This window comes from Giraffa tippelskirchi, chromosome 9 (assembly GCF_054371585.1).
Source record: "Giraffa tippelskirchi isolate mGirTip1 chromosome 9, T2T-mGirTip1v1.2.pri, whole genome shotgun sequence".
In the NCBI taxonomy this organism is placed as follows: Eukaryota; Metazoa; Chordata; class Mammalia; order Artiodactyla; family Giraffidae; genus Giraffa; species Giraffa tippelskirchi.
In genome coordinates, this window is record NC_137283.1 from 116,635,473 (window position 1) to 116,662,300 (window position 26,828).

Here is a 26,828-nt window from a genome sequence, read left to right on the forward strand (position 1 = left end):
AGCTCTTCTGATTTTGTATTTACCGCACCCAGTGGGTTTAACTGTGCTTGGGAAGCCTCTCAAAGAGAAGCACCGAGGGGCCTCTCTCCATGGGTGCGTGATGATGCTCAGTCGAGTGACCCACCCTTGCTCACCTGGTCGGCTGGTGGCTGGGCTGATGTGACATTGTTCTGAGTGAAGCTTGAGCCTTAGCTCTGACAATTCACGAATGGATCATTTGAATTCTGCTTTGATGTGTGAAATAATGGCTTCTCCTGGGAGCAGCTCGTGTATACGGAGCCAAGGTCATAGGACCTAGTCCTTCAGAGCTGCCGATTTTGTCCAGTGACTGTGGTTTTCCTTGGTCCTCTCTTGGTACCCTCATCTCTGTTCTGGAGCACATTAAGTACCTCACCTCCTCCAGGAAGTGGAGTTTTGGATTTGTTTTGTTCAAACCTACCTGCTACCCAGGAACTGGGGACTGTTCTGTTACCCATGCAGAGTGACCCACTCTGACTAGCTCCTTCCTGCTCCTCGCTGCAGATGCTTACTGGACCTGGAGTCCTCCCTGGAGCCTGCAGAGGGAGATCCCAACAGCACACCCAGCTCTTGGCCAGCTTTGTCGTGGGGGCAACAGCAAGGTGGGGGGGCCTTGATGTGCTGGGTTCCTGCTCTAAACAGACACTCCGAAGCCCCACCTGGCTTGGAGGTTGATGCTGTCTGGACCTGCTGGTGCTTTGTCTCCGTGGGCCCAGGTGGGCCTGCCTGATGTAGGTATGAGTGGAATTTGCCTCCAGTTTGTCTCGTTCCTTTGGAAACTTAGTGCTGGACTCTGGGCCACACAGAAGCCAGTACAGAGAGGACCATTTCTTCTCAGCAGTGGCTCTATCTGCTCCTGGCTTCTTCCTCAGCTTTCACTGTAGGGAGCCCCAGAAAGCCAGGAGTTGAGCTTCCAAAGTGATGATAGTTCATCTCTAATAGTTTAACAGTGCTGGTTCCTTAACCAGAGTGGGGTGATCATCTCCCTTCTAGAGCATTTTTGGTTGGGGAACTTGGGGTCAGGGTGATAGTCATAGTGAGGATAACACCAGTGTCTCTCCCATGTTTGATTTCTCCCCACTGCTGGTGAGATGGGAGGCAGTTGTATCACTGATCACTAGGCTGGATCCCTGGCAAGTATCACAATGGCATTCTGAGTCCAGATGAGTTTCTAGGATGAGAAACTGAGTGGGTTATTTGAAAAGCTAAAGTTTGCTAGAGTTCTATTCTGAATGGGGGTCCAAGGAGCAGTCTGGCTTTGAACTCTATCGTAATAGAAGCACATTTTCTGTGTCTGGGGAAGAAGAGGCTCTCTGGCTGAGCATCATAATTTTCTTACTAAATGAGGCAGAAAGCATCTACTTTTCCCTTCACCCAGGATATAACTTACTTATAATGTCCAGCTGTTTTATGATGTTGCTCTTGGAGGCTGAGGGCAGCATGGACTATGGAGTCTCATCATTGAAGTTAGTTTCCTGGGCTTTGTGAGTTGAAATCATACTCATCCTTAGGAGGTTGGCTTCCAACAAGCAGATGTGTTAAAACTCCAGGCTGAAGTGCACAAGCACTTGAGGAGAAAAGGTCTCTTTCTTTTTTAGGAGCTGCTATTGAAAGAGCCCTGCTTCCCTGCTGGCTCGGTAGTAAAGAATGTACCTGCCAATGCAGAAGATGCGAGTTCGATCCCTGGTTCAGAAAAATCCCCTGGAGAAGGAAATGGCTACCCACTCCAGTCGTTTTTGCCTGGGAAATCCCATGGACAGAGGAGCCTGGCTGACTACAGTCCATGGCATTGTGAAAGAGTCAGACAGGACTTAGCGACTAAACAATAACAACAACAGTGAAAAGAGCCAAATAATAAAGTGGAATTTGTAAATGAAAGTGAGAAAAACAAGCTGGTTTCCGGCCAACTATGCTGGACTAAAGTGAAAGTGAAATGCACGTTTCCCTCCTGGTCTGAGGCTTTATTGCTTCATGAAAATGGCTTGGGGAATTTTTATTTTTCATGGTCTTTGTTGCCATTGTGTTGGCACATGTCAAAAAGTCAGATCTATTGGTTATTTTAATAAACATCAGTGTGTAATCTTGGCTATTTAATAAAGAGTAATGGGATATAAAGTAGTTCTTCCTTTCAAAGGAAGCAAAATGAGTCACTTGTCATGTGTATGCTTCATGTCACTCTTATCAGCACGTAGAGTTACAGTGTGGTATAGTTTTACAGAATGATTGTATTTTGCTGTTGAACTAAAAAATAAAATCATTTAAAATTTGTTAATTTTTCAATTTGTAAATAACTTTGTTTTTCAAATATATAGGTATTCAACTGATCACTTAGTTCTTAGATACATAATATATGAAAGTGAAAGTTGATCAGTCATGTCCAACTCTTTGCAAACCCATGGACTGTAGCCCGTGGAATTTTTCAGGCCAGAATACTGGAGTGGGTAGCCTTTCCCTTCTCCAGGGGGTCTTCCCAGCCCAGGGATCGAACCCAGGTCTCCCGCGTTGCAGGTGGATTCTTTACCAGCTGAGCCACAAGGGAAGCTCAAGAATACTGGAGTAAGTAGCCTATCCCTTCTCTGGCAGATCTTCCCAACCCAGGAATCGAACAGGGGTCTCCTGCATTGCAGGCGAATTCTTTACCAACTGAGCTATCAGGGAAGCCCATAAATAATATATGGAAGATTAATAATATATAGGCTTTGTGACTAGTAATAGAAAAATCTCTAACTCATTTTTAACCTGAAATACCTTTGGGGTCCCATTTGTCCAGACTGTAAAGGCTTGCTATGGAGCAGAAGAGGTGATGCAGTACATTAATTTTGTATTCTGCAACTTCACTGAATTTATTGATGAGCTCTAATAGTTTTCTAGGCAACTATAGACTAGAAAACTGTGCCAGCATGTGCCAACACAATGGCAACAAAGACCATGAAAAATAAAAACTCCCCAAGCCATTTTCATGAAGCAATAAGGCCTCAGACCAGGAGGGAAACGTGCATTTCACTTTCACTTTAGTCTAGTATAGTTGGCTGGAAAACTAGGCATCTCTAGGATTTTCACAAACAGTATCATGTTATCTGCAAACAGTGACTTTCCAGTTTGGATTCCTTTTATTTCTTTTTCTTCTTTGATTGCTGTGGCTAGGACTTCCAATACTCTGTTGAGTAAAAATGGTAAGAGTGGTCATCCTTGCCTTGTTCCTGATCTTAGGGGAAATTTTTTCAGCTTTTCACTGTTGTGTATAATGTTAGCAATGCGTTTGTCACATACGGACTTTATTATAAGAGAACTGGTCTTAGAGTGCTGGGACTGCAGAGCAGGAAGCTGGGTTGGGTAAGAAATAGATTGGGGTGGGGATCTTGTAGCTGCAGTACAAGAACTTCCCTCTTTGGGGAGTGTGCCTTAGGTTGTTGCCAGACTGCAGTTTTATAGTCCTTGTCTTGTGGTTCTCAAGTGCCTGAATGCAATATGAAGCTTTTGGAAAGCAGCTTTTGTCAGATGGACCGGAACTAAGGAAAGTTGAAGTGGTAGCTCCTCGTGTGTGGACATTGCTGGTGGATGGAGCTGGACCGAGTTTCTTCTCATGTCTCTAACTGCCCCTCAAGTTCAGGCTGGGGAAACAGTCTGCAGGATGGGGATGTCGGTGGTATCTCATACTGTTATGAAGGGGTCTTCAGGGAGCCATGCATTTATCTGATCATAATGAAGCAGCACAGATGACTGAACTCTAGTGTTTCTTTGCTTTTGATTGGACCTTCATAGACCTTGCATAGTGACACAGCATTTATGGGAAAAGCAAATGAATAATTGGCCAATAGAGTTGGTTTGGGAGACACAATCATATAGGGGATAGAATAATAAGAATACAATTTCAGTTATGAGGCTCAGCTGGGCACTGTTGGTGGGCAATAGATACCTGCTGGATGAATGAAGGAGAAAAATGAATGAATGTCTGGAAACGTTTAGCAGCCAGCCAATGAAGCACTCCAGGATCTGTGGATCTGAGGGTACTTTCTGAGCAAAATTTGAAATTTGTGAATGCTTTTAAGAGGCAGAATCAGAAATAGGCCTGGGCTTTCTAGGTGGAAACTGAAAAATCCTATGAAAGAGTGTTCTTTTTAGCCACAGCTGGAGACCTTAGGTGGGAGAGTGTACTTGGAATGATTAGAATGCAGACAGAAGGGTAATGCCTTTGACTCAGGACTGTATGAGTCTGACTGTAGGAGCACACATGCATTCAGCTCTTTGTAAGGGACTGTGGATGAGTTGGGGATATTTATTGATTTATTTTCGACTGCGCTGGGTCTTCCTTGCTGTGCATGGGCTTTCTCTAGTTGTGGCAAGTGGGAGCTACTCTTCATTGCAATGCACGAGCATCTTGCAGCAGTGGCTTCTCTTGTGGGGCACAGGCTCTAGACTACAGGGTCTTCCGTAATTGTGGTGCAGAAGCTTAGTTGCTCCTCAGTGTGTGAAATCTTCCTTCATTGGCAGGCGGATTTTGCTGAGCCCCCAGGGAAACTCGATCTGCCTGATTTCCGCATCTGCAGTTCAACCAAGCCTCGATCCTGTAGTACTATGTTTAGGATCCGTGATTGGCTGAATCCATGGATGCAGAACCTGTGGATATGGAGGGCTGGCTAAGGGACTTACTTGAGCATCCGCAGATTTTGGTATATGTGGGAATTCTGGAACCGATATCCTAAGGGACGACTGTAATTACTAGATAATTAAGCCTTGTGGGGTTTTTCTTAAAAAAAAAATTACAAGAATTTTTATCTATAAGGAGAATTATAATGCTGAAACATTAATTATGATTATTAATAGTATGGGTTTTTTTGTCAAGAGTGCTTGGTTTTTGTTTGATATGGTAACAGGAAGCTTAAGTTAGTTACTAGGCACTCATCGCTCTCTTTTTCTTCATCCTTATCTGCTCCCTTATATTGTCAGCTTTCCCTTCTCTTAGGGCGGCTGAAGGTTTAACCATGACAGAATATGTATAAATTGGTTTATCCTTACGTGGCTATCTATGGATCATTTGTGAGTAATTTACATTTTTCTCCAGAAAGAATAATGCGTTTCATCAGTTCTCTTTGGTCACAGGCATACCCAACGAAATTGTTATTACTGCAAAGGGTGCTCTAAAGAGCTGAGCAGAGAGCTGTAATGTCAGGAGACTGAGAATTGTGGTTTGCAAGAGAGCTCAGAACATTTAAAGGTTTTTTTTTTTTTTTAAAGGATGCAAACTTAAGTGACAGCAAGGATAAAATCAACACTCAACTCATAATTTGCTTCTATATAAAAAGTTGAATTGAAATCTAAATTAAGTGAGAAGGTCAAAACAGAGCATTTCAAGATTTTTAAACAACTAAAGACTAACAAGAAAACTATCTGAACATTATTTTTGTATCAGTTATGCACTGGCTGCTATGCTATGCTCTTGGGAAACAAAGATGAATAATAATGGTATAATGGTGTCCACTTTCAGGAAGCTTATAGTATAGTGGAGCTCATGTTTCTAGGCTGACAGTATCCTAGGATGTGAAAAATTTCCCCATGTGATCTTAGAATTCTGATTGTAATCTTTCAGAAATAAGGAGGCTAGGAAAAATGTCAGAAGATGGAGATAGGAAATCATCCTTGTTTCCAAAAGGGGGAGAGAAAAAGTAGATTCTCATAATGAAATAAAACACTAGAATGAATTATTGAATATATGGCTGGTTTTCTTGAAGGACTATTATTGGTTCATTGTGAATGTCATATCAAAAAGTGATTGCAGTCGTCCCTCTGTATCCACTGGGAATTGGTTCCGGGACCTGCTGTTAATACCAAAATCCGCAGATGTTCAAGCCCCATTATTGGCCCTTTGTATCTGTGGGTTTCACATTAACAAATTCAACCAACCTCGGATCATATATGTGAACAGTGTATTTATTGAAAAAAAATCTGCATACAAGTGGACCTGCAGCAGTTAAAATTCATATTGTACAGGATCAACTGTTTATTTTCTTGACTTGCTGGACCTACCGATTGGATAGACAATCTCTTGATTTCTTCAAACCATTGGAGACCATCTTTCATGATATGCTTGTGGAAGATGGCTCATTTTCAGAGGGGGCTTTATGGATGCCTATGGTACCACCAAGGTTTCTTGAGTGGTTTGTTGTGGGGGAGAGGGATCCCTCGATGGCTGGACTCTTTCTACCCTTTCTTCACTTAGATCGGCTCCTCTGTTACCTGTCTGTGTATTGGGAATCTGTTTCATTTTGTTTGATAGAGAACTTCCCCTACCAAAGAAAAAAGTTGGAAAGCCCCTGGATTAATTGGTGGTGGATATGCGCTTGGTTGAGTATCTGTGTCCTCACAGTACCCATTAATGGACTGGTATCCCCTGAATCTCCAGGGATGCTGCTCTTGTCATTTCTCAGAGATCTATTGACAACTTCAAAGACAAGCTTAATGGTTTTTATATGACTCCAGGTGGAAGGATAGCTAAAAATTGGATGGAAAAATCAGGAATCAAAGCTGTCAACCATAACAAGAAGAAACCCAGTAGGGATAAATGTCAAATTCTATACTTAGGACCCCAAATTGAATTGCATTGATACAGGGTGGGGAGAGATATATGAAAAAAGATATGAGGATTTTAGTTGACTTCAATCTCAATATGTCACCAGCATGATGGACTCCCAAAGAAGCTAATAAAAACGTAGCCTGTTTAAACAAAGCATAATGTCTTGGATTAAGTTGTTTCCTCAAGGAAGCCTTTCTGGAGCTTTCTCGCAGACTGTGTCAGGAGAACCTGTTCCCTGCTCCCAGGCCCCTGGTACTTTCTCCCCCAGAGCACTTTCTGTACTATCTCTGAATGGTAGGCTTGACTGTCTCCTCAGCTGGGCTGGGTCCCAAGCCTGGTGGATAAGTTTCTGTCTCCAGAGCCCGAACAAGCCCCTGGCACATATGAGGCTTTCAGCAAGTGTTTGTTGAACAAAGGATACAATACTCAGTTCTGAGGTCCACCTTTTAAAAAGAACGTGGCCAAACCCGGGTGCATCCAGAGAAGGGTGATTAGGAAGGTGGTTAGTTTCAAGATAATTTCCTGTGAGGAAGATAGTGGGCATAGATAGTCTGGAGAAGTGCAGATATAAGGGTCATAAACTAGTTTTTTTCAGGTATTGAGAGAGGGCACCTTAGGTGTTGCTGCAGGTGATGGGCATGTTTGGGCAGAGGAAAGGAGAGCAGAGGGGGACTGGGGTGTGTATGAGGTGAAATGACAACAGATGGCAGCTCAGGGTGTGACAGCACTGTAGTACAGACCCATCCAAAGTTGGGAGGGCTTGTGACAGAGAGGCCTGGCGGGCTACAGTCCACAGGGTTGCAAAGAGTCGGACATGACTGAAGCGACTTAGCACGCATGCATGCACACATCTTGTCATGTGGTCGGAGCCACTGTTTTTTAGTTGCTCTGTGAGGGTAAGGACCACCATCCAGATAGCCGGGGAGTCTTTTCACAGACAATATGATGCATAACTAGAAATTGTCTTTGGGGATCCTTTCGGTTCTGATGGTTTGATAATTTTATATTCATTCTCTAGAGAAAAGAGCAGAGGCGGGTTTCCATGTTATAAGACGAGGCAGATTTATTCATTCGTGTTCTGGTTCATTTCTTGGATTGAGATTTATGTTTGGGCTGCCACTCATGACTTCCGAAGGCAGGGTGCTTTAAATGATCTGCGTTTACTCTGTGCCCCTTATTTTTAAATCTACTTTTTGAACAAGGTTGATTTCCAATAAACATCTCTACTAACCTTTTACTTCTTTTGAAGTGATTTTTACTCCAAGGCTTTTGGACAGTAGCAAAATTGTTTTCTGTTTTTTTAAGAGAGCTTGGGAATAGGCTGTTTTAATAGCTGCTTATCCTACCCTGTTTAATTGCATCATGTACGCTGCACTGCCTTCTCATGAAGCGTTCAGGCCAAGGGTGGGAGCCTACCTGGCATGCAGCAGCCACACACCATGCCTCCCAGTGAAAGTGGCAGGGCAGAGTCTTCACAACTGGCAGCAGAAAAGGATGAGAAACATTAGGTTATATCTATGTACATATTAGCATATTTAGCATATGTTGAGTAACTGAACAGAGGGCAGAGGAGGAGAACAAAGACAGGAGTAATTATACCTGTCAATCTAGCTTGAAAGAGAAAACCCACAGGTAAAGAAGAAAATAATAGACACCATAAGGTATGTTCTGGAACCTCAAAGCAATGTTTCCTAATGTAGGTTCTAAGCCCTTTGCAAATTACAGGGTCCTGTCTAGGACAGTGGTTCTCAGCCCTCATTGCTTATTAGGATCAGGGCTGGAAAAGTTATTTTTAAAATCCAGGACATGGTTCAAATATGTTTGTCATTTACTATAGGGCAGAGAGAAGGGCTGGTGTGTGTTCTGGGAAGGGGCCACATGAGGGAACTGTGTCTCGGTTAGGGTGACCCTGGTTGGGTCTGTCTGCATGGGCCTCGGCCCACTCCTTCCTTCTCTCTATGTCGCAGACCTACTACGCAGACTGCAAGAGTTTTGTGTGTGTGTGTGAATAAATTTTAGACACTATTTTTAACAGCATCCTGAAGATGCTATAGTCTTACAACACCCGTGGGAGTTAGTTATTTCACAGATGAGAAAGCCCAACGGGAGTCAGAGAAGCTAGGGAGCCAGTCTCAAGCTGTGCAGCTAATGACAATGCATTTCTTTTGCTCCAGGACAACTTCTGTATGTGTGCATTGGTGGCTTGTTAAAGTCACCTGCAAGAATAGTAATAAGTTGACCTGGAAACCATAAATTTTATTTTTACCTGGATTGATGGGGTTCCCGTGAAAACTTAAGCTTTGTGCAGATTCATACTGGAATCTGATCTGACTGAAGTGAAGTGATCCATGTACTCTGAAAGATCTTTACATATTATTCAGTAACTAAATTGCTGCAGCTTCTAATGGAGAGGGCCATTAGATCCAACCCTCAGAGAGCAGCAGCTCTTCTCTTCAGGCATCACATCCATTCCAGCCTTCCAGAAGGAGGGAGCAATGGAGGCCTGGGGGGCCTGGCCACTTTCAATAGCTGGGGATTGGTGGGCCCAGGCCTTGCTCTTGTTAAAATCTTTATATCCTTATGGGGACTAGACAGTTGTGGCCTTGAGTTGTGGCTGATTTCTTTTCTAGTTTCATTGTTGCTATCTCAGTTGGTAAAAATGTGTTGATTATTAATGAAACAAAAAAGTTACTTGGCAGATTAAAATGAAATGCTAATCAGTGCTGAATTCTTAGAAATCTTTATGGCTTATTTAGCAGCACAAATTGGTTGATGTCATCCTGACAGAAGCAGTCTGGTTTTTGCTTCATCCTGGGGGTCTTCTAATTGTTTCTTCCCTGAGAAAAGTGACTTTGTGTTTAAATGTAGTGTGTGTGCGCGTCCGACTTTCTGCGGCCTGCCAGGCTCCTCTGTCCATGGAATTTTCCAGACAAGAGTACTGGAGCGGGTTGCCATTTCCTATTCCAGGGGATCTTCCTGACCCAGGGATTGAACCTGTGTTTCTTGCGTCTCCTGCAGTGGCAGGCAGATTCTTTTCCACTAGCGCCACATGGGAGGCCCATGTGTTTAAATGTTTTGGGTTCCAATTCCTGAATGATTAAAAGAAAAGAAAAATATTCACAAGATAATGCCATGCAGACAGCAGATCTTTAAATCCCACTCCATACTAAATATTTTGTAATAACCTATAAGCCTATAAGGGAAAAGAATATATATATATATATTTAATACTTTGCTGTACACCTGCTGGAGTCCTGCCCTCTTTCCGATTTCATTTCTTTTTTTTTTAATTTATTTTTTATTGAAGGATAATTGCTTTACAGAATTTTGTTGTTTTCTGTCAAACCTCACCATGAATCAGCCATAGGTATACATATGTCACCTCCCTTTTGAACCTCCCTCCCGTCTCCTTCCCCATCCCACCCCTCTAGATTAATACAGAGCCCCTGTTTGAGTTTCCTGAGCCATACAGCAAATTCCCCTTGGCTATCTATTTTACATATGGTAATTAAGTTTCCATGTTACTCTTTCCATACATCTCACCCTCCCCTCCCCTCTCCTCATGTCCATAAGTCTATTCTCCAATTTCATTTCTTAGACCTTGCCCACTCTGTGAAAACAACACTTGTCTTCTCTCTACTTCACAAACACACCATGCTTATCCTGACCTTGTGATACTTCTCTTAGCTGTTTTTCCTGACTAGAATTCCCTTCTCCAGATTTGTGCACCACTAGATCCTTCTTGACATTCATGTCTCTGGGTAACTATCACCTCCACAGAGAGGCCTTCCTTGACCACCAGTCTAACATAACTGTCAGTCACCCTCTATTACATCACCTTACTTTAATTCTCTGTATTGCACATATCACTGGCTGATGCTTTCTTATTTATAGATTGATTTGTATATCATCTCTCCATGGGATGTAGACTCCATGAGAGCAGTGACCTTGTCTGTTCTGTTAGTCCCATGATCCCAAGTACCCAGAGCTGTGTCTTGCATATAATCAAAATGGTATTAAGAGCTGACATTTATGGAACATTTCCAGTGTGCTTAGGCAAATAGTAATACAATACATAGTACTTACCCTCATATGGTAATATATATATATACTTTTATAATAATACACATGTGTATTTGAAAGAAAGTAAAAGTCGCTCAGTCATGTCCAACTCTTTGTGACCCCATGGACTGACTATACAGTCCATGGAATTCTCCAGTCCAGAATTCTCCAGTCCAGAATACTGGAGTGGGTAGCCTTTCCCTTCTCCAGGGGATCTTCCCAACCCAGGGATCGAACTAGGATCTCTCGCATTGAAGGCGGATTCTTTACCAACTGAGCCACAAGGGAAGCCCCACATGTATATATACATTAATTAGATAATATACAACATGATAAAACATAATATATTATACATATGATGTATGTATGATATGTAAAACACACAGAGAAGTAGAATAGTATTTAATAGTCCAATGAATAGCTTTATAACCATCACCTCTATTTAATAGTTAATGTTTTGTCATACTTAGCTCAACTATTTTTTTCTTGATGTGGAGGTGTTTTAAAGTTACAGATGTCATGACATTTAACCTGTAAACACGTTTAAATGCTGTGCTGATATGTTTCTCCTGTGGTCGGCAGCCTCCAAGATGCCCCAGTGATCCTTGCCTCCCAGGATTCATCCTCTCGGATAATCCCCTTCCCTTGAGCACAGGCTGGACTTACTGCTTTGCTTCTGACAAACAGAATATGGCAGAAGCAATGGGATGTCCCTTCTAAGATTAGGTTTTAAGAAAAGTGGTAGCTTCTGTCTTGCACATCTTGTCTCTCCTGCCCTTGATCTTTCACTTGCTCTGATGGAAGCCTACACCATTGTGAGCAGCATGGTGGAGAGGCCCACGTGGCAGGGAACTCATGGCCAGGATCCAGCAAGGGCTATATAGTCCTGTTAACAACCTTATGAGTGAGTTGGAAGCGTCTTCCCCCAGTCAAGCCTTGAGATAACTGCAGGCTGGTTGACATCTTTTTTTTTTCCCCCAATATTTGGGATTAAAAAAAATTTTTTTTTATTGAAGTACAGTTGATTTACAGTGTTGTGTTAATTTCTACTGTATAACATAGTGACTCAGTTATACATATATACACATTCCTTTTTATATTCTTTTCCATTATAATGTATCCCAGGATATTGAATAGAGTTGCCTGTGCTATACAGTAGGATCTTGTTGCTTATGCATTCTATTTGTAATAGTTTCCATCTACTAACCTCAAAATCTCAGTCTATCCCTTCCCCACCTCTCCTCCCCCTTGACAACCACAAGTCTGTTTGCTGTATCTGTGAGTCTGTTTCTGTTTTTTTTGTGTGTGTGTGTGTGTTAGTTGCTCAGTCGTGTCCGACTCTTTGTGACTCTATTGACTGTAACTTGCCAGTCTTCTCTGTCTATGGAATTCTCCAGGCAAGAATACTGGAGTGGGTTGCTATTCCCTTCTCCAGGGGATCTTCCTGACCCAGGGATCGAACCCAGGTCTCCCACGTTACAGGCAGAGTTTTTTTTACTGTCTGAGCCACCAGGGAAGCCCCTATAGATGAGTTCATTTGTGACATATTTTAGATTCCACATGTAAGTGATATTGTATGGTCTTTGTCTTTCTCTTTCTGACTTGCTTCACCTGGTGTGATAACTCTAGTTGCATCCCTGGCTGACGTCTTCATTGCAGCCTGTGAAAGACCCTGAGCCAGAATACCCAGTGAAAGCTGCCTGGATTCTTGACTCACAGAAACTGTGAGGTAATAAATATTTGGCCTTTTAAGCTGCTAAATTTTTGAGGAAACTTGTTATGTAGCCATTAATAACAAACACACCTACATAGCCCCAATCCCATTAATCCTAGTAGGAGCCTCTTTGAGCACTGCTGAACCGTGAAGGGTACAGCTGAGTTGTCAAAAGGAAAGAGTGCTTATCCTGTTATGATGGGCAATAGGCATCAAATCTCTGTTGCCTTAAGTTATGTGGATTAAAGATTTTACATCTTTTAGAATTGGAATCTTATCTTGCAGTCTCTTCAGAGACACTTATTACTACTCATTCTGGTTTTAGCAGTGTTCTTGTCTTGGCTGTGAAGAAACCCAGATCTATTCTGAGATTATAGAGCTTGACTCACAGGAGGTTTCTGTCTCTGGATTCAGTGATCTTTGAGAAAGTGGCATACTCTGGGGAGACAGTTGTGTGGGACATTAATGGTCACGATACATGGACCTGTATCCTGACCTGTAGGGGAGTAATAAGTCTCCCACAGGGTGGGAGCTAAAGACTCAGTCCTATGCTTAAAAAGACACAGCGCACAGAATTCTGATGTGATACTCAGCATACTCATGGGTATATCATCTGAGAAGGAATCAGATTCCTTTTTTTTTTTTTTGCCATTCCCAGACCAGGGATCAAACCCAGACCCCAGCAGTGAAAACACTGAGTCCTAATATTGTACTGCCATGTAATTCCTCAGAAAGATGAGGTCGATAGCAGTTTGATTTCATCCCAAGGGACCTGTGCCTATTGTGTGAGTCAGGTCCACCACTCTGGCCAGATGCTGAACAGTTCTGGTGGTTAAAGATTTTCACTAATTTTTGGTGATTGCTCAGATGTTTGAGTGGGAAAGGAAATGGCAATGCATTCCAGTATTCTTACCTGGGAAATCCCTTGTATAGAGGAGCCTGGCTGGTTATAGTCCATGGAGTTGCAAAGAGTCGGACACAACTTAGCAACTAAACAAATGTTTGAGAATGGTTGAAGATCTTGGATTCCAGCTAAGGTGAAACCGGGAGTCCATAACATGAAGAAAAGTCCTCCAGGAATGTGGAGTCTGTTTGCAGGACCCGGATGGCCAAACACAAAACCTGCCATTAGAATCTGCTTCTGTTCAACTTTCTTAAAAGAAGGATAAGCTCCTTACAACAGGATTTGATTTTAAACTTCAACATGACATTGAATTCAGTCTGATGTGTTATTTTATTAACTAAATCATATTTGAGGGCAACCAGATAGTCTTTATTGAATAAAGAGAACAGCTGCCTCCTCTGTTGCCCAAATACAGAACAGCCAGGACAGAAATGAAATTAAGGAGAAAGCCTCTTGGGAAGTGATTTGACTTGGGGTGCTCTATATTCTCTACCCTTAGAAGGTATAGTTGGGAAAGTGAAACTGGGGAGATACATAGAGCTTTTATACTCCTCAAATCTCACTATTTCAGTTAAATGTCTAGTCAGACTCAAAACCAGCAATATTGTAGCGACTGTAAGAAGAGAAATAAATAGGAAGGCTGATCATCAGTAAGTCAGTAACGCTGCGTCATTGTTAGAGATGTCAGCTATGGTTCTTGAAGACTTCCAGAAGCTGCTGTTTAATGATATTAAATTATAATAATAAGTGAGGCTAAGCAGGTATTTGCCTCCTCCTGGGAAATATTTTCCTACTCTAGATCTCCTGTGTATGAAATTTTTCTACAACTGGTGTAATTCCTTTATCCCACTTCCTTAAAATTATAATGTACGTGCATGAATGCTTTGAGTGTGGAGTTCAGAAGGTGCTCAGACACATTAATAGGACTGAAGTTCAGAAGAGCAAGTGCAATCCTGTCCTTATAGTGGAGAATGTATGTGCATCCTTGTTTCATCCTCAGGGAATTTTAAGAGCCGGGACATCAACAAAGAGAAGATTGGGAGGAAGAGGTGAGATGGCAATTGGAGAAGGGGTCAAGATAGTACATGTACACTGAAAAAAATTTTCTTGTATGTTCCTCTAGAGAATTTTGTAGAAGATTATAGGAGTATCTAGTTGCCTTTCAGAATGCAGTCTGAGGAACGATTAAATTTAGGGGCTTCTGGTGCCCGCCCCCCCACCTTAATTTTTTCCCCAGACTGTAAGCCAATTGGTGCAACTAGTAAATGTCAGAATGTTGTAAAAGTTAATGATTTTAATTCTGATATTTACTCATAAGGACCGTTAATAATCTCATATATAAGATAGCACCCCCTATAGTTGAAAGAATCACACATTCAGTGATTTTAGAGTATGCTGGGAATATGAACAAGAGCTCTTTAAAGGAAGTGGCCTGTCCTATTGTTTCTGAAAAAGGGAAGGCGAACCAGGAGTCTAAGAGAGATTAGAACATAGATTTCCTGCTGCTTTGCCTTCTGGGAGAGTCTCATGCAGAAAAAGAACTTCAAGTGTGTGTCCTTTGAAGGTTGGAAGGTTATTGGGATCTGTGCCATCCTTGGGAAAGGTACTCAAAATCTTTCTTTCTCAATAGTCCTTAAAGTCTTAGTTAATTGAGAGAGGGACAATTAGAAAAGGAATGATATCAACATTGACTTCACTGGAATTATCTGCTTATAAATCGTGTTGGTGCTCAAGTATAGGGGACACTAAGTAGGTGAAACATGTAATTATCATTTATTCTTAGACTAATAGAAAAATGAGTGCTTGAAAGTCTTTTGACTATTAATCTTTCTCTCTAGAACAATATTTTCCAGCACAGCCAGTCTTTTCTGCCATTTACAGCTCTTGGAAATTTAGCTAAATGGAAGAAATGGAGCTGATAGCGGCCAGTAAAAGCTGGGAACGGAATTAGTAAGGGAGTAAGTAGATGTAGTTCTGCGTTCATTTCTGTAGCTGCTTCCCAAACACTCTGCTGACTATCCCATAGTGATACATATGAAAACAAGTCATCAGTTTTTACCTAGAAGTATGTTAGTGGAGACTTAATTTTCCTAGGAATGGGTGCTGTGCAGAGTTGTTGTTTAGTGTCTAAGTCATGTCTGACTCTTTGCAACTCCATGGACTGTAGCCTGCCAGACTCTTCTGTCCTTGGTATTTCCCAGACAAGAATACTGGAGTGGGTTGCCATTTCCTTCTCCAGGGGATCTTCCTGACCCAGGGATCAAATACACATCTCTTGCATCTCTAGCATTGGCAGATGGATTCTTTACCACTGAGCCACCAGAGAAGCCCTGCCATGCAGAGTAAATATGACCATAAATACTTTGTGTGCTTCCAGAGGAAAGAACTGGAATCAATGGTAGATGTCCCAAGGAGACATATTTTGTCTCAGTATAAGGAACTGACTAACCATAGAATTGCCTGCCTTGCCCAGGAAATGATGGTTAAGTTCCTGGAGGGCTTGGGTTTGGGAACTGTCTGGTCAGAAAGTGGGAGAAGGGATTTCTATACTGGGAGGAAAGTTGGACTGTTCTGCCCACAAATAGTACTTGTTCTATTATTGGTGATGAGTGTAAAATAATTGCGTATGTTAGAGTAGCACCTTCTAGTTTGCAAAATGCTTTCACGTTTTTATGTTTTAAAATCCTTACAGGAGTTCTCTATTCTAAGAAAGGACAGAGATCAAACATACTTAAATCTAGTTGCCGTTGTTCTTGTTTAGTTATTCAGTCGTGTCCAACTCTTTTGTGATTCCCACAGACTGTAGCTCGCCAGGCTCCTCTGTCCTCATGGGATTACCCAGGCAACAATACTGAAGTGAGTTGTCATTTTTACCTCCAATGGGGATCTTCCAGACCCAGGGATCTAACCTATTGGCAGGCATTGTCTTTACCACTAAGCTACTAGGGATAAAGGTGGTTAATACTTAAGGCTATCAACACCTTATTTGATGATTTCTACTATGATAGATATCAGACGGACAGAAAAGTAAAAGAGGGTTACCTGCCCTCAAGGAGATTAAACACTACTTGAGGAGATAGGACACACACGTAAATAAGACTATGAGATGACATGTGTGAATTACCTAATGATTGATTTAGATGAGTAGTTCCCAAAGTGTGGTTCCTGGACCAGCAGCCTTAGCACTACCTGAGATCTTGTTAGAAAGGCAGAGTCTTGAGTCCCACCCATACCTACTGAATCCGAAACCGGGGGATTCGTGGGAGATAAATCAATATTTTTAAAAAGCCCTCCAGGGGATTATGATGCATGCTCGAGTTTAAGAACGCTGATACACTCTAGTCTAGACCAGCACTTCTCAAACTTCAGTGTACATAAGAACCATCTGGAACAGCACTATTCAAAGTGTGGGCCAAGAATTGCTGGCTCTCTAAGAATCACTGACCTGGAAGCTTGTTAAAACACAGATTCTCTCCCAGTCTCACTCTCAGTCATTTTGATTCAATAGACAGCATTTGTGATGCTGATGCTGGTGGTCCCAACTATTCTTTGAGCAGCCCTGTTCTAAGCAGGTGCGCCTCTAGGGGTTGGCACAGGAGAGGTGGTCAAGGACTGGACAGTGCAGGTAACCCTTCTGGAGTGGAGGAGGGAGCATGTGATCTGAGCCTTAAGGGAAATGTTGAGTTAGACCAGTGGAGGTTATTTGAGGAAGGATGGAATGGGAGGTGGTGATGAGAGTACCGTCAGCTGCTTTTGTCCATCTCTACAGAAGTCAGGGAGGGGGTCCACCTACTGAAAATGAAGCTTGAGTTGCCTCATCACCCAAGCCTTCTCCCTCAGTGCCCTTCAGAAGTGCCCTTAATGTTCTGTTTTGCTAAAACCCTCCAGTAGTGAGAACTGGGCCCGCTTGGTGAAGCCTGGGGATGCTACAGACTTGAGACTTTGACTTGGACTTTTCATCTCTAAGCAGAATCTAATCTAAATTCAGTCTTTTTATTAAAAATACTTCCTGCTAAGCTCAAAAGACCAAATCTGGAACAATTTGAGCAACACAAGGAATGATAAGAGTACTGGATTACAGGCCATAGAATAAAATAAATATCGACAAGTGCATGCTTACATAAATAAATAATTGAATATGTCAGTAAAAGGAGGATGAAGGGAACAATAGTATTTGAATAAATACATGTAGAAGTAATAGAGAAATAGAAAATCCTGATTAGGCAAACTCCACAGTATTAGTTGTTTCAGTTGACATCTACCGATGGATGCTAAAATTAGTGGGCCAAAGTCTCAGGAGAACCAGGATAGTGATACAGTCTCAAAATTTCTCCCCCAAGGTTATTAACTGCAAAAGGAAAACTAGTAATGTTACAGGGAAGAAACCTTATGGATACTACCTTTACCATGTGGTCAGGGTTAATATCCCCAGTGATAAGACATATGGACATTGTGGACCTCCTGATATGATGCTCTGAGAAGGGGTATTAGGGGTCTCCAGAAAAATAAACCAATAGTAGATATAGATCTAGATATCTGGATCTATTCATGTCTGTTTCTCTTATATAATAAATTTATATGGGCTCATACAATTATGGAGGCTGACAGATACCAAGATCTGCAGAGGAGGTTGGCAAGCTGGAGACCCAGGAGGGCTGATGGTGTAGTTCCAGTCAGAACTGACTCAAGACCCTGGAAAAGCCAATGTTTCCATTTAAGTCTGAAGTCAGCAAAGGCCTCTGTCCTAGTTCAGAGGCAATCGGGCAGTAACAATTTTCTCTTCCTCTGGGGAGAGTCAGCCCTTTTGTCATATGAAGGCCTTCAACTAACTGGAGGAGGCCCACCCACAGTATGGAGAGTGTTCTGCTTTACTCAGCCTATCACTTAAATGTTAATCTTGCCCACAACACCCTCATAGAAAATCCCAGAATAATGTTTGACCACATCACTTAGCCCCCCATGCCGTAGTCAGGTTGACATATGAAATAACCATCACAGGAGCATTTGTAAAAATGGATGACTACTCTAATGATTAACCATGTTGGACAAACCCAAGTTGATGAACATTTTGCAAAATAGCTGATCAGAATTCTTTAAAAATGTCAAGGTTATGAAAGACAAGGAGGGACTTCCCTGGTGGTCCAGTGGTTAAGACTCTGTGCTCACTATATGGGGTTCAATCCCTGGTCAGGGAACTAAGATCTTGCAGGGCATGGCTGTGTGGATGGGGGTGTGTGTTGGGGGGTGACAAGGAAAGACTGAGGAACTAAGGTGACCTGACAACTACATGCAATGTGGGATCCTGACGCAGAGGAGAACATTAGTTGAAAAACTACTAAAATTTTAATGAAGAGTACAGCATAGTTAATTGAATTATATTGATGTTAATTTCTTAGTTTTGGTAAATGTACTGAGGGACTTCCCTGGTGGCTCAGTGGTAAAATATCTCCCAGCAAGGCTGGAGATACAGTCAGGAGACGTGGGTTTGATCCCTGGATCGGGAAGATCCCCTGGAGAAAGGAAATGGCAACTCACTCCAGTATTCTTGCCTGGAGAATCCTAATCCATGGGATTGCAAAAGGGTCCGACATGACTGGGCGACTAAACAATGACAGCAACAATAAATGTACTGTGGTTACCTAGTTCAGTTCAGTTCAGTCTCAGTTGTGTCTGACTCTTTGCGACCCCATGGACCACAGCACACCAAGCCTCCCTTGTCCATCACCAGCTCCTGGAGTTTACTCAAACTCATCTCCATTGAGTCGGTGATGCCATCCAACCATCTCATCCTCTGTCGTCCCCTTCTCCTCCTGCCCTTAATCTTCCCCAGCATCAGGGTCTTTTCCAATTAGTCAGTTCTTTGTATCAGGTGGCCAAAGTATTGGAGTTTCAGCTTCAGCATCAGTCCTTCCAATGAACACCCAGGGCTGATCTCCTTTAGGATGGACTGGTTGGATCTCCTTGCAGTCCAAGGGGCTCTCAAGAGTCTTCTCCAACACCACAGTTCAAAAGCATCAATTCTTCGGCACTCAGCTTTCTTTATAGTCCAACTCTCATATCCATACATGACTATTGGAAAAACCATAGCCTTGACTAGACGGACCTTTGTTGACAAAGTAATGTCTCTGCTTTTTAATATGCTGTCTAGGTTGGTCATAACTTTCCTTCCAAGGAGTAAGTGTCTTAATTTCATGTCTGCAATCACCATCTGCAGTGATTTTGGAGCCCAAAAAATAAAGTCAGCCACTGTTTCCACTGTTTCCCCATCCATTTGCCATGAAGTGATAAGACCAGATGCCATGATCTTAGTTTTCTGAATGTTGAGCTTTAAGCCAACTTTTTCACTTTCTCCTCTTTCACTTTCATCAAGAGGCTTTTTAGTTCTTCTTCACTTTCTGCCGTAAGGGTAGTGTCATCTGCATATCTGAGGTTATTGTTATTTCTCCCGGCAATCTAGATTCCAGCTTGTGTTTCTTCCAGCCCAGCATTTCTCATGATGTACTCTGCATATAAGTTAAATAAGCAGGGTGACAATATACAGCCTTGACGTACTCCTTTTCCTATTTGGAACCAGTGTGTTGTTCCATGTCCAGTTCTAACTGTTGCTTCTTGATCTGCATACAGATTTCTCAAGAGGCAGATAAGGTCGTCTGGTATTCCCATCTCTTGAAGAATTTTCCACAGTTTGTTGTGATCCACACCGTCAAAGGCTTTGGCATAGTCAATAAAGCAGAAATAGATGTTTTTCTGGAACTCTCTTGCTTTTTCGATGGTTACCTAAGCTGTTCATATTAGCAGAAGCTAGTTGAAGGGTATAAAAAAACTGCTATTTTTGTAACTTTTCTATAAGTCTAAAGTTAACTAAAAAATTAGTTAGGAAAGTTTTTAAAAAAGTTTCCTGCCATTGGGTACTCTGAGGACTTCTTGATAACATAATATTTTTATAATCTTTAAATTTATATCTGTATTATGTGTGTGTATACATGTATAGTTGTGTGTCTACAATGAATCCTAAATTCTATCCATTTTTTAAGGGAGGGGGCAAGTACCTTTAAAAACCCTTAGACTTTTGTTTTTTTCTCCTTCTATATTCTGTATTCCCTCCTGATTAAAAGCATCCTTTTGTAAACATTCACAGCTTAACCCTCCTGCTATTCCTTGGAGTCTTTATCTCATAGATGAAGCTCTCTGTGGCATCTTGTGCAGAGCAGAGAGTATCAGGCTGGGAGTCAGGAGACTGGGGGCTTGGATTTTTAGTCAGTTTCTGTTATTATTAATAACTCAGGGTCCTTCGAGCTTTAATGTTCTGAGCCAAAAAGCAAATTTGGGCTGAATGGTATATGTATTAGCATTGTATGGATTCAAATGATTATATTTATTGTTATTATTATTATTTTTTTTATCAAGGTCTTATGTGCTCTATTTTTAGGTTTCCTAAGTTTTTATATACATTTTTTCCTCTTGCTCCCCAAAGTTTTTGGAGTCTACAACAGACTTCACATTGTACTCTAGCATTTCCCTTAGACTCTTTCCTTTTAGCAGTTTAAGGAAATCAATGTTTCTGGGGGGCCAGGAAGCCACTGTAGCTCTCCTTTAACCTGTTTTCTTCTCTTTGAATCTGGGTCGTATGTGTAAAAGTGAAATTTGAAAGAAGGCTGTCGGAACTGAAAGCTTCCATTGCCGTGAGACGGCTTTGAAAGAAGGCTTGTGCTGGAAAGATGAATATAATTTATGAGATGGAGAGAAGTAGAGGGCACATATGGGATTTGGGAGGGCAAGGATATGTGTGGGTGCAGCATGAGCAGAGGTGTAGCAGTGGGAAGCATGAAGTGGGCTGGTAAATGGGGCTGTCCCAGGCCTGCTGGGTTAAAGGATGAGGGGCAAAGCTGGAATGTGGGTGGGAGCAGAATGTGATGTGGCTTGGACTGCAGGTTGAGTTTGGGCTGTATTTCATAGCCCATTTCATAAATCATTAAAAGTTGTTGTGAAAGGCAGTGCCACTATGAAAAGAGTGTCCTAGAGCTTTAGCTTTGGGTGAGATATTGAATAGACTGGAAAAACAGAAGGGCTCTCATCATGAATACTGGTATTTGATTAGTTACCCAGATTTGGTGCTAAGTGCTTTACATGTGTTATGAAATTTAATCCCCACAGTGGTCCTAAGAAATACCTTTAATATCATCTCCTTTTCCAGATGCAAGAACCGAGGCTTGGAGAGGTTGATTAATGAGCAGGCTTTCATAGTGAATAACAGTGGGACCAGGATGTGAAGTAGGATGGATCCAGTTCCTCCTGGGCTGCCTTTTTATCCTGAAGTTTTAAAGCTTCTCTTTATGTTTGTTTCCTGTTGGTGCTCAGTGGTGAGAACCTTGCCAAGTCCTCGGAGATATCATACAGAGCCTTGCCTCCTCCAGACTTCCTAAGTAGCTTAGGGTTCTAGTTCTCCCCGAGGAAATGTATTAATTTAATAAAGTAAGTGCCGAAGCTGGCTGTGTTTAACTGGGGTTACTCTTGAGATGGTTTAAGCATATGTCCAGATGTTCTTAAGCATCTCAAGCTTTAACGACTAGAGTTGGAGACAAGGAGGTGCCTCTGGGGTTCTGGGGGTGATCAGTTCTCCCTTTTCTCCATGAACCCCCTCCCTCATTTGCTTACCTTGGTATGTTCCCAGTTACTTCCCTGTTGTGCTATCATATCAGTTGATACATCACAGAATTGTTTGTTTTACTTTTGTTTCTAGTTTTCAGTAAAAGGAGATGCATGCATTTGGTTTTGCAAAGCTTTTGATGCACTGTTAAGCAGATGTATGATGGAAGATGCTGAATGCCATTGGGACTTAGCAGGACAGCTAGGGCCGGCCAGTGACCTCTCTCTCTCTGTCTGCTGCAGGTGACAAGAAGTACATCATGGGGCCCAAACTCTCCACCCTCGACGCTACTGTCTTTGGACACTTGGCCCAGGCAATGTGGACCTTACCTGGAACGAGACCTGAACAACTGATTAAAGGCAAGACCTATGAAGCTCTCAGGTTTGGGGACTTGCTGGGGGCCGGGGTTGGGGGCAACACAGTGGAGAATTCTAGGCCCAAGCCTGTGAGCTTGGCTGTGCTTTGTGAAGATACCAGGCTATGGTGTCCAGGGCCAAGGTTGGTTTTCTGTGTCAGGATCGGTAGAGGCAGAGGAGGAGAGATAGGGCTTCTCACCTGTCATCCTGCTCAAACCATGTTCCTAGCAAAGCTGACACAAATCCTGCCATGTTCTACACAAGGGCTTTTCTTCCAGCAGCTTACCTAGTGGACTTAATACTTGTCACCGAAATAGGACTTGAATTCCCCTAGTGCCCTTGTTTTGTCAGTCTGCCTTAGTTTCCTTTGGATGGTGGTGGCTTTCCAGTTTCTGGTTTATCCAGTGCTGTGGCATCTGAGGTTGGGTGGTCGTGATGGACTCACCGCCTATCTTGCATGCTCCTTTTGAGTACAGACTCGTCTCAGATAGTTCACATGTGGATATAGGTACATAGGATTCTGTGTCATACATTCAAAACATTCCCTTCTCCTATTCCAGTTGGGTGTCTGTAGATCATACCTGGAGAGTAGTAGAGCTGGAAAATTCAAGAACTTTGTGGGAAAATGAGGCAAATGTCAACAGATTCTTTGTAAGTCTGGTGCTATGTGAGGTATTATTATTGATATTATATGTACGTTTTGACCAAAGAAATAGATTCTTGTATCTTTGTTGTGTGATCTTGATGTAGGCCTGTGAGAATTATGATTCTAAACTGGTGGGGTAAAAGTGGGCTAAATGGGGCCAGAGCTAGAGGATGAACATATGTGTGGGGGTAGGGATGGGGATGGTTGCCAGGGGTCAAGTTCATGTTGGCAATGGGGCAGGGAAAGTCAATTCAACCTGGGTTGATGTTAAGGGACCAGATCTTCATGTGTCTTTGTTTGTGTGTGTGTGTGTATGTGTGTTGGAGTGGAGTGTTGGAATATGCATGGCTGCTGGGGCCTCTGAGAGAGGCTTCCTCTGCATGGATGAATGGAAACCACTTTGAGGCAAACCACTAAGTACCTAAGCAAGTACCTGGTGCTGGGAATGTGGGGATCAAGGTTCTATATTTTGGTTTGGAGAAGGGGAATGACAGGAGTTAATCAGGGCTTTGCTAGCTCAATCAGTAGAGCATGGGACTCTTAATACCAGGGTCATGTGTTCAAGCCCCATGTTGGGTGATTACTCTTCAATACTTGAGCTTCCCTGGTGGTTCAAACAGTAAAGAATCTGCCTGCAATGCAGGAGACCTGGGTTCAATCCCTGGGTTGGAAAGATCCCCTGCAGAAGGGAATGGTAACCCACTTCAGGATTCTTGCCTGGAGATTCTGATAGCTTGGACATCATGACCAAGTGGGCTTTATCCCAGGGATGCAAGGATTCTTCAATATCCGCAAATCAATCAATGTAATACACCACATAAACAAATTGAAAAATAAAAACTATATAATTATTTCAATAGATTCAGAGAAAGCCTTTGACAAAATTCAACATCCATTTATGATAAAAACCCTCTAAAAAGCAGGTATAGAGGGAACATACCTCAACATAATAAAAGCTATATATGACAAACCCACGGCAAACATTATCCTAAATGGTGAAAAACTGAAAGCATTTCCCCTAAAATCAGGAACAAGACAAGGGTGCCCACTCTCACCACTACTATTCAACATAGTTTTGGAAGTTTTGGCCACAACAATCAGAGCAGAAAAAGAAATAAAAGGAATCCAGATTGGAAAAGAAGAAGTAAAACTCTCACTGTTTGCAGATGACATGATCTTCTACATAGAAAACCCTAAAGATTCCACCAGAAAATTACTAGAGCTAATCAATGAACATAGTAAAGTTGCAGGATATAAAATTAACACAGAGAAATCCCTTGCATTCCTATACACTAACAACGAGAAAACAGAAAAAGAAATTAAGGGAATAATTCCATTCACCATCGCAATGAAAAGAATAAAATACTTAGGAATATATCTACCTAAAGAAACAAAAGACCTATATATAGAAAACTATAAAACACTGGTAAAAGAAATCAAAGAGGACACAAATAGATGGAGAAATATACCATGTTCATGTATCGGAAGAATCAATATAGTGAAAATGAGTATACTACCCAAAGCAATCTATAGATTCAATGCAATCCCTATCAAGCTACCAACGGTATTTTTCAGAGAACTAGAACAAATAATTTCACAATTTGTATGGAAATACAAAAAACCTCGAATAGCCAAAGCAATCTTGAGAAAGAAGAATGGAACTGGAGGAATCAACCTGCCTGACTTAAGGCTCTGCTACAAAGCCACAGTCATCAAGACAGTATGGTACTGGCACAAGGACAGAAATATAGATCAATGGAACAAAATAGAAAGCCCAGAGATAAACCCACGCACCTATGGACACCTTATCTTCGACAAAGGAGGCAAGAATATACAATGGAGAAAAGACAATCTCTTTAACAAGTGGTGCTGGGAAAACTGGTCAACCACTTGTAAAAGAATGAAATTAGAACACTTTCTAACACCATACACAAAAATAAACTCAAAATGGATTAAAGATCTAAATGTAAGACCAGAAACTATAAAACTCCTAGAGGAAAACATAGACAAAACACTCTCCGACATAAACCACAGCAGAATCCTCTATGACCCACCTCCCAGAATATTGGAAATAAAAGCAAAAATAAACAAATGGGACCTAATTAAGCTTAAAAGCTTTTGCACAACAAAGGAAACTATAAGCAAGGTGAAAAGACAGCCTTCAGAATGGGAGAAAATAATAGCAAATGAAGCAACGGACAAACAATTAATCTCAAAAATATACAAGCAACTCCTGCAGCTCAATTCCAGAAAAATAAACGACCCAATCAAAAAGTGGGCCAAAGAACTAAACAGACACTTCTCCAAAGAAGACATACAGATGGCTAACAAACACATGAAAAGATGCTCAACATCACTCATTTTCAGAGAAATGCAAATCAAAACCACAATGAGGTACCATTTCACGCCCATCAGAATGGCTGCTATCCAAAAGACTACAAGCAATAAATGCTGGAGAGGATGTGGAGAAAAGGGAACCCTCTTACACTGTTGGTGGGAATGCAAACTAGTACAGCCACTATGGAGAACAGTGTGGAGATTCCTCAAAAAACTGGAAATAGAACTGCCATATGACCCAGCAATCCCACTGCTGGGCATACACACCGAGGAAACCAGAATTGAAAGAGACGCGTGTACCCCAATGTTCATCGCAGCACCGTTTACAATAGCCAGGACATGGAAGCAACCTAGATGTCCATCAGCAGACAAATGGATAAGGAAGCTGTGGTACATATACACAATGGAATATTACTCAGCCATTAAAAAGAATACATTCGAATCAGTTCTAATGAGGTGGATGAAACTGGAGCCTATTATACAGAGTGAAGTAAGCCAGGAAGAAAAACACCAATACAGTATACTAACACATATATATGGTATTTAGTCAATCGGTAAAGATAACCCTGTATGCGAGACATCAAAAGAGACACACTTGTACTGATAAGTAGAACAGTATTATGGACTCTGGGAGAGGGCGAGGGCGGGATGATATGGGAGAATGGCACTGAAGCATGTAAATTACCATATGTGAAACGAATCGCCAGTCCAGGTTCAATGCATGATACAGGGTGCTCGGGGCTGGTGCACCAGGACGACCCGGAGGGATGGAATGGGGAGGGAGGTGGAAGGGGGGTTCTGGAAGGGGAAAACATGTACACCCATGGTGGATTCATGTCAATGTATGGCAAAACAAGTTAAAAATAAATAAATATTAAAAAAAAAAAAAGTAAAGAAAGCCTGTTTAGAAGGGGCTTTTTAGGCTCTGGGGATCAAACTTATCCCAGTTTTTCAAGATAGAATTCAAAGGGGGTGGTTCTGGAACTGTTAGCTCCCATCTGTAAGAGAGAAAAAAAGCGGCACCCAGTGTCGTGGCTTTTTTCTGCTAGAGGCGTCCCTCCCTGCTCTAGATGGGGGTGGAGACAGGTCTTCCACCTGAGCTTCCTTCCCTGGCCGGAGTTAACCTGTCCTCACCAGCACAGGTGTCCCACAGTCATCCCTCCCGGGTCTACCACCGAGGAGGGGTGGAGATGCACCAGGGGTAGACCTGGCATCCCAGATTGATGTCCAGTTCCTCACCATTAAAACCTTTGCCTGATTTCTGCTCCTCCTCTGAGGCCACCTGGGGTAGAGCAGAGTAGCATTCCAGAATGTCTCCCAAGCTAAGATCACTAGGGGAAACACCCATCTTCCGTGTGCCTGTACACATTCCTGAGCATATTCCTGACCACAGTAGAAGCAGTAAGTTATAAAGGGCCGAACAGAAAAGCCAAGATGTCCCTTCTGAGAGCTGCCATATCAGCCTATGTGATAACAAAGGAGGTGATGGAGTGCTGGCCTGCTAGGAAAAGAATAATCTTTCATGTTCATGGAGTGTCAAGGTCAACCTTTCTATTCCTGTCCAGCAGATTGT

General features: G+C 42.2%; 1 protein-coding gene across 11 annotated transcripts in view; it reads left to right on the forward strand.

Moving 5' to 3' along the window:
• Positions 1–26,828, forward strand: part of FAXC (failed axon connections homolog, metaxin like GST domain containing) — a 319,499-nt gene that overhangs the window by 27,970 nt on the left and 264,701 nt on the right. For all 11 annotated transcript variants that reach the window (XR_014065129.1, XR_014065128.1, XM_081529160.1 and 8 more), the window contains one exon: positions 22,159–22,275. Coding sequence is in view for 9 of the 11 variants with exons in the window: in XM_081529160.1 (XP_081385286.1) it covers positions 22,159–22,275 (117 nt within the window). In the remaining 2 variants the exon portion in view is untranslated. The remainder of the gene's footprint in view (positions 1–22,158; positions 22,276–26,828) is intronic.